Raw genomic sequence first — 19,630 nt, 5'->3', positions numbered from 1 at the left:
GCTTACGTTGGCCGTTCTATTCGCACAGTGCATCACAGGTGTGTGGAACATCGCCGTCATACGAGCCTACAACAGCCGGAAAAATCGGCAATAGCAGAACACTGCTTAAATGAGGGACACTGTATGAAATTTGACGAAACTGTGATAGTTGCCAACACTTCCGATGTTTGGAAGTGTCTATAAAGAGGAAACTGAAATTAGGTTGGCGGATAATGTAATTAACAGAGACAATGGGTTTCCTCTTAACAGGACGTGGAATCCCGTTCTATCCCGCATCAAAACAGTACGTTCTTCGGTGTGGCCCTGAGTGCGATTTATAGTTGCCGCCAGTGTTCTACTAAGGGCGGCGCCACCTCCCAGTTTTGGAGGGCAGCACCCGATGTAAGCGGCGCATGCGCCGTGTACTGTACGGTGGCCTATATAGGACGTCGATTTGCAGCCTGGCGTCAGTTCTCAGCGGGACTCGTCAGCAGAAGCGGCATTCTCATGAAAATGGCGACGAGATGGATCGCCGAAATATCGAGTCAAGTTGGTTTTAGGATCCGGCAGCAAACCCGAAGAGACTTTCATGCTCCTACCACAGCAGAAAAAAAGGCGAGTCTGCCCCTCTTTATTGAAACACACTGACTGAAAAGTGGGGTACCAGCTGCCTCAGTCTACCTTCCTCAGCACCTTTAAAAATTTCTGCAAAAATATTTGGCAAGGGACAATATTCGCGCTTTTTTTAACATTCAAGTCACCTCTCACTCCTACAAACTGCTCTGATTGTAACTCTCTCATACCCACTATTTCATCGCTGTAATCGTTCATGCCCATGCACTCCCAGTTGCCCATTCTCACTCACTCATTAAGCCCAACTCGTTGTCATTATCTCTTCGTATGTCTCCAACTGTCACTGTTGCCGGTGTCAAATCCACTGTCCCCTTCGGACTGTCCTCCTACTGTTGTCTCCTCTCATTGTCACTGTCTCCCTCTTGCTCACTCTTACTGTCACGATCTCATTCCTTCCTTCCCACCGTTGCTGTCTCATCTCACTGTCACTACCTCTTCCTCGTTGTCATTGCCATAGACACTGTCTCTCATTATCATTGTCTCTCACCCGCTTCAACTTCCTCCTTCCCTTTATTCCTGTTCCACTGGCACTGTCTCCTTCACTCTTTTCGTGTCGCTCTTCCCTCACTGTCTACTGTGTTCGATTGCCACTGTGTACCTCTCTTTCTCTCACGCTGCTATTGTCTCCTTCGCTCTTTCTATACCACAACCACTGTCCGCTATCTTCAACTCTTTATTACTTCTCCGGCTCTTTCCCGTTGCCACCGTCTCCTTCTCTCTCAGCATAAAAAAGGCGAATATGATCGGATGGCAGTATTTTTGCGGAAACTTTTAAAGGTGCTGAGGAAGGTAGAATGAAGTACCTCGAACCCCACTAAGTCAGGGTATTTCAATAAAGAAAAGCATATTCGCCTTTTTTCTGCTCCAATAGGAGCATTTTCCCGGTGATTCCTTACCTTTCCCTGCCACAGCAGGGCATGCCACTCATATGAAAAGAATTTAATGAGTCATTAAAATTTCGATACTTTACTTATGCGAAACTGAAATAACGCAACACTAATTTTACACTTCAGACCGAATTTTACGTGCACAAAAATTTGGCATCTGCTTCAGTACTGAAAACTTCAGTTCCCAGAACCCTTTCGATGATAAAGGAGACGCAGACACTGTGCATCGTATTTCTTCGAGCTACGTCCCTTCATAAACTACGTTGTCTGCTCAAACTGCATTTCACTTGCTTGTTTTACGTGCACAAGCAGAGTAATTTTGAACCTGTCTATCTCGGAAACTCATGAAGACATTAAAAAAATTACAAGGTTGATCGAGACCAGAATCTTAGGTATATATTGCAAAAATTTCAACCATTTGCTGTGCTTAGCGGACTTGGAATCCGCGGCAAGGCGTTTGGTCCACTGCTGACGGCGCAAAAAATGGTGAAAAGCCACTTTTGTTTTTTTTTTCTCAGGAATTTACGTAAATGCTTCATTGGTTTGTTTATCATTCATTCACGGGTATACCAGTATGTTTAGCGAAATCACGGGTTTTTCGTGGGTATAGACGTTATCAATCAATCTATATAATATTTTCGTGGATGTTTTGCGTGTACGAGTAGGGTAGCTTTGAACCTCTGTATCTGGGAAAGGGATAAAAATATCCAAATATCGTAAAAAGTCAGCCATTTTCTGTGCGTAGCGACATTTGAATTCTCGGCTGCCGCTTGATCCGCTGCTGATGGCGAAAATATTCTAGTTTTCCGAAGAACCGCCCGTGAACTAACGGTGCCTGCACAAGTCAGTCAAGCCCACCGTAGACAACATCAAATGCAAGAGGAACCAAGTGATTTGCTCCATTTGTCTTTGGAGGGGGAAGTGTGTATGGTTCAAATGGCTCTGAGCACTATGGGACTTAACATCTATGGTCATCAGTCCCCTAGAACTTAGAACTACTTAAACCTAAGTAACCTAAGGACAGCACACAACACCCAGCCATCATGAGGCAGAGAAAATCCCTGACCCCGCCGGGAATCGAACCCGGGAACCCGGGCGTGGGAAGCGAGAACGCTACCGCACGACCACGAGATGCGGGCAGGAAGTGTGTAACATTCATACTTTGACCCTGTACTGTGATACTAAGACGATCCTTTTATTGGGTACACAAACTTTCACTAGCCCAAGTGCTATCCAAAACACATAATCTTGCCTTTTTGTCACCAACATAACATGAAGTATGAGCACCGGAAAATGCCGTTTTTAAACACTTCGTTTTGGAACATATTGGTAAGTACGGTGTCACATGCATACCGATAGCATTGGAAATTTTACGAATAAACATTAGTCGCTTAAAAAAAGTTTTATTAAAAAGCCAAAAATTTTATAAGCACAGCTATGAAAAAAATGATATACCGGTTTTTATCCAGTTATAACCAAGGCCATAGAAAAACCGAAAATACCTGTTATTCGGTACTAAAATACCGGTATTGGTTTTATTCGACCGGTTTTTCACGTCTCCACCACTGGGTTTCCCAGCACAGCTCTCCTAGCTGTGCCATCCTTGTCAGGTTCAGCACATCCCAAGTGCCCACTGATGCTGCGTCGGGCCCTGTGGACATCTCGTGTAACCGAGTCCGTAGTAGGCCGGCCGCGATGTCTGCCGTTGTCCCAGTAAGGCAACCAGATGATGGTAGGGCGACCCAGTATCCCTTAGCTGAAGCCACGGAGTGCGGGAAAATGGGAAGGCGACTGTATTCCTTCTAGTAGCACTACGGTGGGGCAGGGCGGAGAGCGGTCAAGAGCGTGCGCATTCAGACAGCAGTCGGGGATCGAGGGCCGGGTGACGGTCTTGGCAGCTGCATCACAAGTCACTGTCATCAATACTGCGATCGACACAGGGTCGTAAGCGTCATAACATAGCACAGCTGTCCTATGTTGACTGTATAGCCCTGGAGATAGACACTGAAGAGCCAAAGAAACTGGTACACCTGCCTAATATCGTGTAGGACCCCCGCGAGCACGCAGGAGTACCGCAACACGACGTGGCATGGACTCGAGTAACGTCTGAAGTACTGCTGGAGGGAAGTGGAACCACGAATTCTGCAGGGCTGTCAGTAAATCCATAAGAGTACGAGGGGCTGGAGAGCTCTTCTGAACAGCACGTTGCAAGGCATCCCAGATATGCTCAATAACGTTCATGTCTGGGGAGTTTGGTGGCCGGCGCAGGTTTTTAAACTCAGAAGAGGGTTCCTGGAGTCACTCTGTAGCAATTCTGGACGAGTTGGGTGCCTCAGTGTCCTGCTGGAATTGCCCAAGTCTGTCGGAATGCTCAATGGGCACCAATGGGTGCAGCTGATCAGACAGGATACTTACGTACGTGTCACCTGTCAGAGTCGTACCTATACGTATCAGTGGTCCCACTTCACTCCAACTGCACACGCCTCACACCATTACAGAGCCTTCACCACCTTTAACAGTCCCCTGCTGAAGGGTCCATGGGTTTTGTGGTTGTCTCCATACCCGTACACCTCCATCCGCTCAATACCATTTGAAACCAGATTGGTCCGTCCAGGCAACTTGTTCCCCAGTCATCAACAGTCCTATGATGGTGATGACGCGCCAGGCGAGGCGTAAACCTTTGTGTTGTAAAGTCATCGAGAGTACACGAGCGGGCCTTCGGCTCCAAAAGCCCATATCGATGATGTTTCGTTGAATGGTTGGCACGCTGACACTTGTTGGAGGCCCAGCATTGAAATCTGCAGAAATTTGCAAGAGAGTTGCAATCCTGTCACGTTGAACGATTCCCTTCAGTCGTCGTTGGTCCCGTTCTTGCAGGAGCTTATTCCAGCCGCAGCGATGTCGGAGGCTCGGTGCTTTACCGGATTCCTGATATTCACGATACACTCGTGAAATGGTCGTACGGGAAAATCCCCACTTCATCGCTACCTAGGAGATGCTGTGTCCCATCGCTCGTGCTCCGACTGTAACAGTACGTTCAGAATCACTTAAATCTTGATAACCTGCCATTGTAGCAGCAGTAACCGATGTAACAACTGCGCCAGACAGTGTTATATAGGCGTTGCTGACCGCAGCGCCGTATTCTGCCTTTTTACATATCCCTGTATCTGAATGCGCATGCCTATACCAACTTCTTTGGCGCTTCAGTGTAAATACTGCTGTCAGGAGGTTGGTCACGTGGAAGAGGTAGGACGGCCGCATTCTACCGTCCCACGGAAGCTTGTAGAACGGTGGTCAGTGTCCGAAAAACAGGTGGTTGCCTCGTAGAAGTTGCTCGCTGCTGAGGGTGCTGTTCAAGTGGTTCAAATGGCTCTGAGCACTATGGGACTTAACTTCTGAGGTCATCAGTCGCCTAGAACTTAGACCTACATAAACCTAACTAACCTAAGGACATCACACACATCCATGCCCGAGGCAGGATTCGAACCTGCGACCGTAGCAGTCGCGCTGTTCCAGACTGTAGCGCCTAGAACCACTCGGCCAACCTGGCCAACGAGGGTGCTGTGCTGGTGTTGGTCGCTGATCATGGCGGGTGGCGCCCGGAATATGGTGCTGCGGCTGCAGGTAGGGTTGCCATAATCTCGGAATCCAAAACCAGGACAAAACTTACGGTCACCGTAGCCGATCGAAGGAAATAAGAGGAATAAGGAGTCCTCATGCCCATAAGCTAAGGGAAATGTGCATGTGATCCAGAGTTTAGGAAGGACTGCTTCATTAAGAAAGCATTTATTACAAAAAATAAGAATATGCATTACATTATTCAGTACACGAAGTTCTATTGTCATCATCTGAGCTTTTCTTATACCAATCGTATTTCTCAGAACCTTGAATAGATGAAAGGAACTTAATCTGGTTCTCAATCAGTTTATGAAATTCACTGCAACTTACATTTTTCATATTTTATTGTATTTGCATCTTTGCATTAACTGATTTTACTGTTAACCTATTCCTTTCTTCTGTCCACTGAGAATTCATGAGGGAAAAGACTCTCTCTACATTGGCGTTATGACTGGGAATGGAGAAATAAAATTCCACAATTTTCAGCAACTCTGAATACTGCTCAGTAGAAATGCAATTATGAATGAAGAACACCCGTTTCTTATGTGACATCATATTCTCAAAACTTTCATCTTTGATCTCCCCCACAACACACTTTAATTTCAGTACTTGGTCAAAGAGAAGGGACTCATTCAATTTACAGCTTGTGTTTTCATGCATCCACTTGAATGTTTTTTCAACATTTTCCCATGAAGGTACAGCCTTTAGCAAAATCCAGTCAAAATGTTTAATATCAGACAAGGGCCTACTCCATTTTATCAAGTAATTAATAACAGTTTGATAGAAAAGAGAGACTTCCCCTAGAAATGTAGACTGCTGATATTGTGTGAGGTCAGACATTAATTCTTTAACTTTAGACGTAACGAAAACACACTGTTTTCTCTCTCCTAAAATTTGCAGTATATTTTCTAGCTCCAGTTTTACCTCATTCACTGATATGTCTTCCCTCTCAATGCTGCTAACTGCCCTATGGAAAGGATTCATTTGTGTATACAAGAAGAGCAGATACGTTTCACCAACAGAATCAGAAAAGAATTTCTTGAGAAGGGAAGGACATGTATCAAGTGAAAGAAAGTAAGAATTAAGTGCCTTAAACATGTGGATGAACCTCTCTATAGCAGGAAATATGGTGAGCCACCTGTTTGTTACCTGTGTGTCACATCAACAAATTCTGAAAATTCTTTTAGTGATGCTACACGAACAGTATATATGGAGAAATAATTAAAAATCTTTATGATAATGCTCTCAATATCATAAGAGAGGACATCTGCACCAGTATGAATTGCATTATTCAAAATATGAGCTGGACAACCTACTCCTAAAATTTCCCTATTCAGTTTCTTCTGAAGTTTCTTGTACACATTGTTTTCTCCTTTTCTCGCAACACCCCCAAAGTTAGTATTTGTGTTATCTCCACCAAAAGCAGATACCTTATCACTAAGCCCATGTTGTAAAATGGCACTGTATACACACTCAGTTATTGTACTAGAATCCTCACTGTCACATTCATTTAAATTTAACAATCTACTTTGGACATCTTCGTCATAATCAAAATACTGCACAAGAACAAGAAATATTTTCAAATACTTGTGGTTGCAAGTATCAGTGCTAATATTAACATAATTGGCCTTCGATAGACTGTTCCTTGTTCTGTCTTCAATGAACGGTGATATCACTTTATTAACGACGGCTTCTGTTTTAGTTTTGCCGCTGGAGAAGTTTACTGCAACTTTCGAGTCACTAAAAACGTGAGAGATGATTTTTGATGTGCAAGAACTTGAGTTGTATGAATGATGGTGCTTGACACAGTGAAATGCAAATGCAGCTTCTGCTGCAGCTACTTTATTACCATCTGTCTGTGTTTTGAAAAAGCTGGTAAGCTGTTTGGAAGATGATAAACCCACTGCCGTCTTATGCTTTTTCGATTGCAAGTGGTCGTTAATATCACGTCTACCTCCATTACTGATTGAAATGTAGGAACTGTGAAGAGGAAAAATGTATAATAGAATACTTTTTCTAGGAAAACAACGATTTCAATGGGTCTGTGTATAATCGTAATGTTACTCACCCGCAAATTTTTCAGAAAGCTTCGTATTCAGTTCTTCCTCGCTTTATACTTGGAAACTGTTCAGTATATTCCTCCCTGTACTTAACCTTCCGTCTAGCCGACATTATTAAACCACCAGGCAAATAATAACAACTATTTAATGCAATATAAGACAACGAAATCGCAAGCACAACAAACCATGCGAACATTCAACAAGCTAATCAAAGAGGATAATACTCTTCATTGCCAGAGATGACTGACCGCCCACTGTATCGACAACTCGCAATCTCGCAAATCGAAGAGGATGTAGCATACGCCTGAGCCTGACTGCCCATTGTTTCCATATCTCGAAAGCTGTTCTGTTCTGTTTGGATTTTATATAATGTGAAGGCAAAGAGATAACATATTGATGCTTCTTTGACAGCAATTTTTGAAATTACCGGACGTTGACTTCAAATCCAGCAAATATCGTGGACATTTGCCTTTTCGGCCCGGACGTTTTCATTTACCCTAAAATCGCGGACTGTCCGTCAAATCCGTGGCGTATGGCAACCCTAGCTGCAGGTACCATTACAGCTGATTACAGGAGCAGAAATCTGGAATCAGCTTTACTCGGGCAAAGTATTTTGATAGTTATCAACGCATTTCAACGACGTTTTAGTTAATTAAAGCTATTCAGATGAAACTGTTTGTTTGAATTGAGATATTTCGACTGTGTGCTTCAACTGAGATACCTCAATTACTTCAAAATTGTACTTTTTACGAAAGTGTCAAAAAGTAGGTTAAGCACTGCTCTCCTGAAACTGTCCCAAAGAAGCTGTCACAACAAAACCTATTACGTCACTGCATATGAAACGTATAATAAATGTTGTTAATGTTGGACGTATTTTTTGAAAAGAAATCCAGAAGAAAAAACTTTAATGGCACTGGAGTGGTAGGAGCGGGAAGGAAGCTGTAAGGTGCTGGGCCGAAATTACGTTACGAATTTAGCTTAAAATAATTTGTTTCACAGAAATTCAAACTTCAGTATTAAAAAACGAAAACTTCCATTTCATTTTCACAGAATTAATAACACACGCTCTGTACTTCAAATTGCAATTTCTGATGACATCATGCTGCAAGAAATAACAGCTTAACAGTCTGAAGGTGATCTACATGAAACCAAGCTGTAACCACAAATTTTACTCACTGACTATAGGTCAGGAAAATAGAAGGTGTCAAAACTCAATTATTTTCAAAGGATTTAGATAACAACTACACAAAGAAAGATTCACTTGACAGACAAGTGAAACGCTGAGTTGAGCAAACGTAACTGTGCATACGGAATTTTGACGTAATTCAGTTACAATGTTTGCACCTGACCAAGCTAGTATGAGCGTGAAACTGTAATATAAATTATTAAGCCTTGTAAATGACGTTGTGATGAAGTTCAGTACGGTGAATATATTTAAAAAAGAACACAGCAGTAACAACATAAGTTCAATTAATGAATAACTCTTAAAATTTAAAGCCTGAGTACGCAAATACGATATAAAGTTAATCACAGGCGCACAGCCTTTTCAAAATGATATTTACCTATAATAGTCGATTTACAGTGATAAAAGACACTCAGTTCAATCAGAGACTTCAAAAAACGTAATGACAACTTGGAACCAAATAGCAAATTTCTGTAACTAACAGTCCGCACAGTACACAGAACGTGTATAGCAAAGTAATAATTACAGCTGACTCACTTACAACAGGATAACAAATTTAAAAAAAGTTTACATAGAGCCTGGCTTCAAATACTAACACAAAGATACTAGTCCCACTGTCAAATGGCTGCTCTGTACGTTTTTTAAAACATCAGTCATCAATGTGGTCTTTACAGTACATTAAACACAGCAGAATATTTGGAAAGAAGTACCTGAAAGATAAATTTGTTACCACAACCAAACCACACACATAAAACATAGTCAAAGGCACTTATACAGTAAAGAAGGACCGAATTAGCGGCATTTCTTACTCACAATAGCTACTGATTTAAAAGATAACATAACACTGTCAACTTCAGGTCACAACACTGTTCATAACTTGACAGTAAAGTAAACGCATTACTTGGATTTCAACCAGGACGCGAGAACAGTATAATAATCACAATAATTGTCATCCATGCCTGAAGAACCCGGAAGGACAGAGCCACCGTACCACAGCTTAGCTCTCAAGACCAACTAGAAATAACGTCGTGGCTACAGGTGCTGCAATCCAAGTCTCTCCAACGGTTACGTGCATGTACCCAAATAGCCTCCAACTCTCTGTTCAAATAACGAGGGAACAATCGAACCAACCAAGGAGATAGAAGATGCAGCAAAACCACCATAAAAAACATTTGCTGCAAGCTAGCCGCGGACGACATTAACACGATAACAGCTGATAAAATAAATGTAAATAAAACATCTGCTATGGAAGAGTCTGATAACTTGGAACGTTTTAATATTGGACCTGAACGAATCTGGTGTGTAACACCACGATTAACTTTCATTACTCCAAAATTTAGATTATAATGAAAAAAGGGCTTTCCGTCTGAAACAGCAAATTAGACACTGAGGTGAAAAAGAGTCATGGGATAGCGATATGCAGATATACAGATGGCGGTAGTATCGCGTACACAAGGTATAAAACGGCAGTGTGTTGGCGGAACTGTTAACCCTCCAAACCCACCTTGACCAATTCACCGCTTGGTGCAACCAGTGGTTCCTCCGTGTTAATCCCTCCAAAACCCAGGCGATCATCATAGGCCGCACCACCCGCTCCTTCCGCCTCCATGATTTCTACCTCACCATTTACGGCCGTCCTATCCACCTCACTCCTACCCTCAAATACCTTGGCCTCACACTCGACCCCCACCTCACCTGGACTCCCCATCTCCTTACCATCCACAACAAAGCTCACAACCGCTTCCGCCTCCTGAAACTCCTGTCCGGCCGGACGTGGGGTCTGCATCCTTTCACCATCCTTCACACCTACAAATCCATGATCCGCCCCATCCTTTGTTATGCCAGCATCGCTTGGATTTCCGCCCCTCCCAGGTTCTATAAAGCCCTCCAAATCCTCGAACGCCATGCACTCCGCCTCGCCTTCCGCATCCGCCTTCCGTCCCCCACGCGCATCCTCTATGACCTCATCCCCTTCCCCCACCTTCTCCTTTTCCTTGAACACATCCGCACACTATACATTGTCCGCCGCCTTGATCCCCCTCACCCCCTGGTGTCTCCCTTCCTCTCCACTCCCAACCAGTTGCCGCGCCTTTACCGTTGTGTCCCTCCCTCTCTCCATCTCCACACCCTCCATCTCCTTTCCCAACACAACTTCCACCGTCTACCCCTCCCGGATGATGAGTTTCGCCCTGACATCTACCCTTCCTACCAACTCTAACCCCCTCTTCCTGCCTCCTCCTCAGGGCTCCCTCTCCCCCCTCCCTCCTTGTGAGCGGATTTCCCCTCCTACTCCCCCTCCATCTCTTGTGCCTCCTTTCAGTGTCTCTGCAGTCCCTCCTGCCCTGTCTTCCCTCTTCATCTCCCGCCCCATGTGTCTCCTGCCTCTTCGTGTACCCACTGATGCCCCTCCTCTCTTCATTCCGCCGCTTCCCCTTTTGCCCCTTGCTCTCCACTCCTTTTCCATCCTCTCTGACCTTTCCCTGGGCAGGTCCCACCTGGTAGTTTTATTCTTCGTCGTGTGTGCTCCAAGTGGGTTTTAAGTGTGTTGTTTCGGAGTGTTTTTAATACTGTGGCCAACTTTTAACTTGTGCATGCGCATCCAGTGTCTTCTCTGTGTTTTAAGAATCGCCAACTGTGTTTTTTAACTTTCTGGTGACTTTTTTAACTGTCCCCAATGAACGTCTCCATGTCAGTGTATTTTTACCTCCATTTCCTCCCCTTTTCTGTGTTTTATGTTCCCCTTTTTATCTCCTTATGTATGTATTATTTTATTCTTGTTTTAGTTGTCGTGTACTCGGCTGAAGAGCGGCGGATTGTGCTGCTGACAGCCCTCCCCTGCCCATATGCGGCAGGGGAATGAAATTACAATAAAGAAAAAAAAAGCGGAACTGTTACTTGTACTCACTTGATTAACGTGTAAACCTTCCCGACGGGATTATGGCCACATTACGGAAATTAACAGACTCTGATCGCGGAATGGCAGATGGAGCTAGACGCATGGGACATTCCATTTCGGAAATGGTTAAGGAATTCCGTATTCCGAGATCCACAGTGTCAAGAGTGTGCCGAGAATACGTAGTTTCAGGCATTACCTCAGTCGGAGAACGCAGCTGCCGGCGTTTGCGGAGAGTTATCAGTGTCAACAGACAAGCGACACTGCTCGAAATAACCACAGGAATGAATGTAGGACGTACGACGAACATATCCGTTAGGACAGAGTCGCGAAAATGGTCGTTAATGGGCTATGGCAGCAGACGACCGACGCGAGTGCCTTTGCTAACAGCACGACATCGCCTGCAGCGGCTCTCCTGGGCTCGTGACCACATCGGCTCGACCCTAGACGACTGGGAAACCGTGGCCTGCTCAGGTGAGTCCCGATTTCTGGTGGTAAGAGCTGATGGTAGGGTTCGAGTGGGGATCATTTCATTGGATACTCTACCTGTGCTGCTAGAACATGTGCCTTTACGAGTACGACGCAACATGTGGTTCACCCACGATGGAGCTCCTGCACATTTCAGTCGAAGTGTTCGTACGCTTCTCAACAACAGATTCGGTGACCAATGGACTGGTAGAGGCGGATCAGTTCCATGGCCTCCACGCTCTCCTGACCTCAACCCTCTTGACTTTCATTTATGGGGGCATTTGAAAGCTCTTGTCTACGCAACCCCGGTACCAAATGTAGAGACTCTTCGTGCTCGTATTGTGGACGGCTGTGATACAATACGCCATTCTCCAGGGCTGCATCAGCGCTTCAGGGATTCCATGCGACGAAGGGTGGATGCATGTATCTTCGCTAACGGAGGACATTTTGAACATTTCCTGTAACAAAGTGTTTGAAGTCACGCTGGTACGTTCTGTTTCTGTGTGTTTCCATTCCATGATTAATGTGATTTGAAGAGAAGTAATAAAATGAGCTCTAACATGGAAAGTAAGCGTTTCCGGACACATGTCCACATAACATATTTTCTTTCTTTGTGTGTGAGGAATGTTTCCTGAAAGTTTGGCCGTACCTTTTTGTAACACCCTGTATAAATATACCTTCATCAGAAGTAAAATATCCTGAACAGAAAGACACTTTCATTAGCAAAAACTTAGCGTCGCAAATGGGACAGGAATTTTTTTCTTTTTCCTTTTTTTTTCTTTACTGTAATTTTAAGCACCTCATACTAGGCGGGCTGGCAGCAGCACATTACGACGCTCTTCAGCCTTGAGTGTTACAATAACAGAACGTATAGGTGGCACAGATAATACAGGTTGATTCAAAAAGAATACCACAACTTTAGGAATTTAAAACTCTGCAACGACAAAAGGCAGAGCTAAGCACTATCTGTCGGCGAATTAAGGGAGCTATAAAGTTTCATTTAGTTGTGCATTTGTTCGCTTGATGCGCTGTTGACTAGGCGTCAGCGTCAGTTGATGCTAAGATGGCGACCGCTCAACAGAAAGCTTTTTGTGTTATTGAGTACGGCAGAAGTGAATCGACGACAGTTGTTCAGCGTGCATTTCGAACGAAGTATGGTGTTAAACCTCCTGATAGGTGGTGTATTAAACGTACCTGAACGTCAACTACCCGAGGCGATGGATCGGCCACCAGGCAGCCCGTGACAGAGCACTTCATCACTGGCCTCCAAGAAGCCCTGATCTTACCCCCTGTGATTTTTTCTTATGGGGGTATGTTAAGGATATGGTGTTTCGGCCACCTCTCCCAGCCGCCATTGATGATTTGAAACGAGAAATAACAGCAGCTATCCAAACTGTTACGCCTGATATGCTACAGAGAGTGTGGAACGAGTTGGAGTACCGGGTTGATATTGCTCGAGTGTCTGGAGGGGGCCATATTGAACATCTCTGAACTTGTTTTTGAGTGAAAAAAAAACCTTTTTAAATACTCTTTGTAATGATGTATAACAGAAGGTTATATTATGTTTCTTTCATTAAATACACATTTTTAAAGATGTGGTACTCTTTTTGAATCACCCTGTACAATAAAAACGGCGGGCAAAAAATGTAGATACGAAAAACAATAAACATGAAGCCGTTCACGCTGGACGAGAAAAAACACTAACACTTGTGGACACGGCGCACATAACATGGATGACGGCGACGGTACACGTGAACCGGGATAGGAAAAAAAAACACTATAGCTTAAGTAACCGTAAAATTACAAGAGTATTACAGACACAAAAACTTTTAGTCACTTACTAAAATTACATCTTGCAGTGGAGATTAATAAAATAATTGTGCCAAAGGCGTCGTCAGTAGTTAGGACAAAATCTTCACTAGCGTGACGAGAGTGTGAAAGCCCTAGCGCAGGTGGTTTCGCCGAGAGGGGGCACTTGTGGTATGTGCCAGACACTCGCGCACATTAAAATCCATGGATGCATACTCATGCGCTTAAAAATTATTAAAAGTTGTGCCAATTCAAACCTTCTGTTTTAATAAATAAAATGTATCAGAACCATTTAAAAACATCTATGTAAAATACAAAATATGAAACCAATTTACCTGTGTCCTAGTGCCGAGCAGATGAAGCTTGCGCTACGGATCACATCTAACGAGAGAGGGCACTAGTGTTATGCGCGAGAATCTCGCGTAGCGTAAAACGGTAAAATACATACTAGCGAAAACAACCAAAATGTTAAAATAAAACAAAACCATCTGTCGTTGTGAATAAAAACAGAACAGTCAATTAACAACATATAACCATCAAAAATCACAAACAGCAAACATCAAAAATACGTAAAATACGAACAAGACAGGAAAAGCGCATTTCACCGGCGTCAACAGGCAAGAAAACTAACCTCTGGTCGGCCAGACTATATTACAATCAAGCAAGGAGGGGTTTGAAACTGTCTAAAAAAAATTTGTTTCTAAGCTGCACCTGTTCATTGAGAACAAAACCATCTTCTCGAGACCGATGTTTGAAAATCTCAAATTCTTCGAGCAGGTCCAGTTTGTAACCCTGACTCGCTTCATGAAAATTGGTTTCATATTTTGTATTTTACATAGATGTTTTTAAATGGTTCTGATATATTATATTTATTAAGACAGAAAGTTTTAATTAGCACAACTTTTAATAATTTTGATGCGCATGTTTATGTATCCATGAATTTTAATGTGCGCGAGTGTCTGGCACATACCAGAAGTGCCCTCTCTCGGCGAAACCATCTGCGCTAGGGCTTTCACACTCTCGTCACGATGGTTCATAGGCGAAGTACTGATGATAAACTGTGTTTGCATTGACCCTGTGTCCATAATCATGTTGTATAAATGGAGATGTCTTAACTACTGACGACGCCTTTGGCACAATTATTTTATTAATCTCCATTGCAAGATGTAATTTTAGTAAGTGACTAAAGGTTTTTGTGCCTGTAATACTATGGTAATATTACGGTTACTTAATGTACAGTGTTTTTTTTTCCTATCCCATTTCTGACGCTAAGTATTTGCTAATGAAAGTGTCTTCCTGTTCAGGATATTTTACTTCTGATGAAGGTATATTTATATATACCGAAACCTTGCTTAAGAATTTTAATAAATCTTTACCCTGCAACTGTTTTGGCTGTCATCATTTACCGTGAAGAATTTCAGCAGTTGCTGTTTCAGCCATGTTTAAAATGTTGAAATATGGGTGTATGTGTTTGTCCTTAGGATAATTTAGGTTAAGTAGTGTGTAAGCTTAGGGACTGATGACCTTAGCAGTTAAGTCTCACAAGATTTCACACACATCACACATGCCACCTCGAGCTGCTGCACTATGCCGGCAAAAGGAGATCCGACACGATATTAGGAGGTATCCCATGACTTCTGTGTATGTAGATCGAGTGCCTGAAATGACAATTAGATTGACAAAAGCAGAAGTCTACAGAATTATATCACAACGTAGATGCACTGTTCTCCGCAGGACTGGCGGAACTTCGTGTCTCCTTACTGTCGCTCACAGGACGCTGCCAAAGATTTCCAAGAGCTGCTCCAGAGCGAGGGCTTCGAAGTGTTGTACTGTTCCGTGAGGCCTGAGGCGCTCGCCTTCGCTTCAGAGGAGCAGATAAGAGGTGAGTCTGTGGGCCCAAGTTTTGGGCCTTGATCACTCTTCAGCGTTTCCTCTTCATGGTGGACATGGGAACTCTACTTTTTACTATCAATTGTCACATAGCGACATGGGCCGGCCGATGTGACCGAGCGGTTCTAGGCGCTTCACTCCGGAACCGCGCTGCTGCTACGGTCGCAGGTTCGAATCCTGCCTCGGGCATGGATGTGTGTGATGTCCTTAGGTTAGTTAGGTTTAAGTAGTTCTAAGTCTAGGGGACTGATGACCTCAGATGTTAAGTTCCATAGTGCTCAGAACCATTTGAACCACATAGCGATATGGAAGTACTGCGTTACGCAGTGCGACCACAGAAGAGGACGCCCACTGTTTTGTCTACCCGGTTGTAATGGTGCGTGAAGCGTTCACTTCATGTCCGCCATCAGGTTTGTACAGGACACTGCAATTGGTGTGGATATTCCTTGTCGACATTTCGACACTACTGCTGTGGGCTGGGGTGACGGCATGCATACAATAACGCCGCCTCCCATAGTGCGGTAATCAAAAAGCACCTGCACTGAGATAGGCTCTGTGGAGCATTGCTGTTTAACCAATAAGAGGAGGGGATTAACGGAAATTAGCACATCTGGCTTACACCTAACCAGTACGGACAGCTAATTGCAACCTGGCGCACTGAGAATCTAGCATGAGTTCTTGGCTCTCCTGATTGGGGATTCGCCGAACCTCTACCAAGAATTATGGTAACTGGTGACGTCCACAGTCCTGACGCGGTACGACACTCAGAAAGCGTTTATGTCAACTAACTCTGGCCAATTATGTTCACAGATTGGAGTTTGTAATATGACTGATTTTACATCCTCTATCAACTCCGCAACAATGACTTGCCACGAATGAAATTAAAACATCATTAACCGCGTGGGGTAGCCGCGCGGTCTTGGGCGTCTTGTCACGTTCCGCGCGGCTTCCCCCGTCGGAGTTCCAGTCCTCCCTCTGGCATGGGTGTTTGTATCCTCCTTAGCATAAGTTAGTTTAATGTAAATGTCGTGTGACTAGGGCCTCCCGTCGGGTAGACCGTTCGCCGGGTGCAAGTCTTCGATTTGACGCCACACAACACCCAGTCCCTGAGCGGAGCAAATCTCCGACCCAGCCAGGAATCGAACCCGGGCCCTTAGGATTGACATTCTGTCGCACTGACCACTCAGCTACTGGGAGCGGACATAAGTTAGTTTAAATTAGATTAAGTAGTGTGTGCCTGGAGAGCTGCATCAAACCAGTCTCAGGACTGAGGACCACAACAACAACAAGTAGTGTGTAAGCTTAGGGACCGATGACCTCAGCAAATGGTTCAAATGGCTCTGAGCACTATGGGACTTAACATCTGAGGTCATCAGTCCACTAGAACTTAGAACTACTTAAACCTAACTAACCTAAGGACATCACACACATCCATGCCCGAGGCAGGATTCGAACCTGCGACCGTAGTGGTCGCACGGCTCCAGACTGAAGCGCCTAGAACCGCTCGGCCACACAGACCGGCCGATGACCTCAGCAGTTTGGTCCCCTAAGACCTTACCGCAAATTTCCAAATTTCCAAAACATCATTAAATACAAATATGCACAAAATAGCAATAACGATGAAACAAAAGGGAACTTCCGTAACAGTAAAATTAATCCAACATCGGTTTTGTACTCTGTGAAACAAACAGCAGGACAGCTGCTCGGTGTATGTACATAATTATGGAGTTGCAAATATAATCTTTGGTTTCGTAGTCTGATAGAGAAATGACATGACAGCAATTTAGTATACACATGTTTACCTGAAAATTATATGATACTTGTACTGAACGTATAACATTATAAAATATAATGTACAATAACTACAATAATATGAAAACAATAGCCACCATAAGAATTATTTTCATCTGACACTGTAATTCGGCGATAACTTCCACAACAGGTTAAGAGCTGGTTGCTTGTTTGCCACTGGACAATGAAATTCATACTTGCACCGCTGTGTCCATTACACTCATCCGACGATTTCAAGAAACTGTCTTTAATTATGTAAGTTAACTCATTTGGTCAAAGGAACGTCGAAAATATTAGCCATACAAGGTACGAGTACGTAAGTTTCTGTTGGCCCGATGGCCTTAAGGCACACACACACACACAAATGTATTGCATAGCTGTTTTCCCTATCTTGTTTCTTCTTGTTCAAGGCAACCTCGCATTCTGTCACCCTCATTACTCAAAGCGTAAACACTTGTAGGAATCTGATCATATTAGACCAGAATTGCGCATGTCGAGGATAAACAGTACAATAATTTCGATGTTTGTTACATACGTGTACAAACTATTCAAGCAAAGCTTTCACCAACAGGAAGATGATAAATGCTCATTCACATTACATATCACAGCTGCAGCCTGATTTGCAGGATGTTGTACTCAATAATCAGACAGCTCTGTACTTAGCAAACGTGTTCAGTTAGTGGTGACGACATTCAGTGGAGGACGCATTTCAGTCAACACACGTCAGAACTCGTTCCTTTCACTGCTGAAAACATTTCCGCACTTCGTTTTCTATGAGACCGCGTGCCAGATCTGTTGTTTCTCAGCTCTGACTGAAAGTTGCAACACTTCTGTAGTAAACACCCAGCTACTTCCACAGGGTTGATAGATTCTGGTGTAACTTATCACAGCTTTAATGCTACAGTTCGAAGTCGAAAGACACGTGATCACTCATAAACTACGGCAAATAACTCCGAACAGTCATGTCCCATTTTTGTCGATGTAGTGTTGGTGTAGGATGCAGACATCAGAATTCTGTCGACGTAGTGTAGGCGTATGATGGAGACAACTGGTTAAAGATATTCCACGAGAGATTTTAGAGTCAGCACCGCACGATATTGTTATTACACTGTTATATTAAAAAAAAAACACTTTCTTCTTTAATGAAGAGCCGCCCCAGAATTTGGTGGCTTACGAAACTAGCGATTGAAAATATGAGGAGCAGATCAACTTCTTGACATCTTTGTCTTTGAAGTCCGTTATTATCCGTAGTTCGAAAGCTGCAGAGCTTATATTTTAAAAGATCTGCAAAATGTGACTTCTAATTCACATTCTGATCAATATAAATAACTAAGAATTAATGTAGTGACCTCTTACGATTTCAGCAACGCATCACTGATGTCGTTCAGTGTCTGCTTCCAAGCATACTTGATGAGCATTCGAAACACTGGCGCAGTTTTCTAGAGCCCCGCATATTTGGCAATAATAGATGCGTCACACCTTTCCAGCATCTTACCAACAACTCTGAGTCTTACATTTGCATTCCCTGCCATTGACTTCATGTGTTGGTACTTCATATCGCTTCTTATTATTAGCCCTACATATATTTAACAATGTGGGGTTCCCTAATGGTTTGCCGCTTACCTTATGGTTTCTCTCAATTTTATTTTCCGCGTTACAGCGTACCCATAATGTTGAGGTAGTCATAAGAAACGTGTACCTCCATTTTAATTTTTTTCTTTTATTAGAAGTTATTGTTTCTAACTTGTTGAATTACTTACACTGCAGAGCGTGTTACTGTGCGCTGACTGGACGCTGGTGAATACAGTGAAATAATTTCTGTCTGCAGTTGTGCTGAAGTCGGTGAATCCGTTCGTGAACCGAGTACCTGAGGACCATAGAGCTGAGTTCCTGGGAGAGGTCTTCCAGCGCTTCTGCCGGATGAATGGGATGACAAAGGACGTGGATCCCATGACGAGGGAGACCAAGTACAACTACAACTACATGTCGATGACGGCTTTGGCAAGAAAAGCCGCCAAACTTTGCATCTGATTCAATGCTTACTGCTGAGCACTAGCAACAGTTCTTATCTTGTCTAACGGGAGTACTAACTACACGCACGTTCTGAAAATTATTTGAACACGTTTCTTACGACAGGCCGTCAGTATTTAATAAAATGTTGCCAGTGGTAGTATGTCGTTGTCTTTCCCAATCAATTAGCCAAATGTTAAGTTCTTTGCTTTCTACCCCAGTTAACTCGTATAAGAAGCGCGACATCTTGGTGAGTATCAGCCTCATAATCTTCTGGCGAAAGTAAATGTGACGGTAGTGGGATTAACCGAAACGTCACGCCTTTTTGGCAAACTCATTACGCCATCTGTCCCAGAATCTCATGTAAACACTGTCATTAATTCATTAATCACGGCCGATGACTTATTTG

The 19,630-nt window shown here is 43.6% G+C and overlaps 1 protein-coding gene across 1 annotated transcript in view; it reads left to right on the top strand.

The window, feature by feature from the left end:
• LOC126161246 (juvenile hormone acid O-methyltransferase-like) overlaps positions 1–19,242 on the top strand; it is a 116,438-nt gene extending 97,196 nt beyond the window's left edge. The window contains exons 5-6 of the mRNA XM_049916986.1: positions 15,265–15,412; positions 19,040–19,242. Coding sequence (XP_049772943.1) covers positions 15,265–15,412; positions 19,040–19,242 — 351 coding nt within the window. The remainder of the gene's footprint in view (positions 1–15,264; positions 15,413–19,039) is intronic.
• Positions 19,243–19,630: the final 388 nt, after the last annotated feature.

The sequence above is a fragment of the Schistocerca cancellata genome, chromosome 2 (genome assembly GCF_023864275.1).
Source record: "Schistocerca cancellata isolate TAMUIC-IGC-003103 chromosome 2, iqSchCanc2.1, whole genome shotgun sequence".
Taxonomy (NCBI): Eukaryota; Metazoa; Arthropoda; class Insecta; order Orthoptera; family Acrididae; genus Schistocerca; species Schistocerca cancellata.
This window is presented reverse-complemented; position numbering and strand designations above follow the sequence as displayed.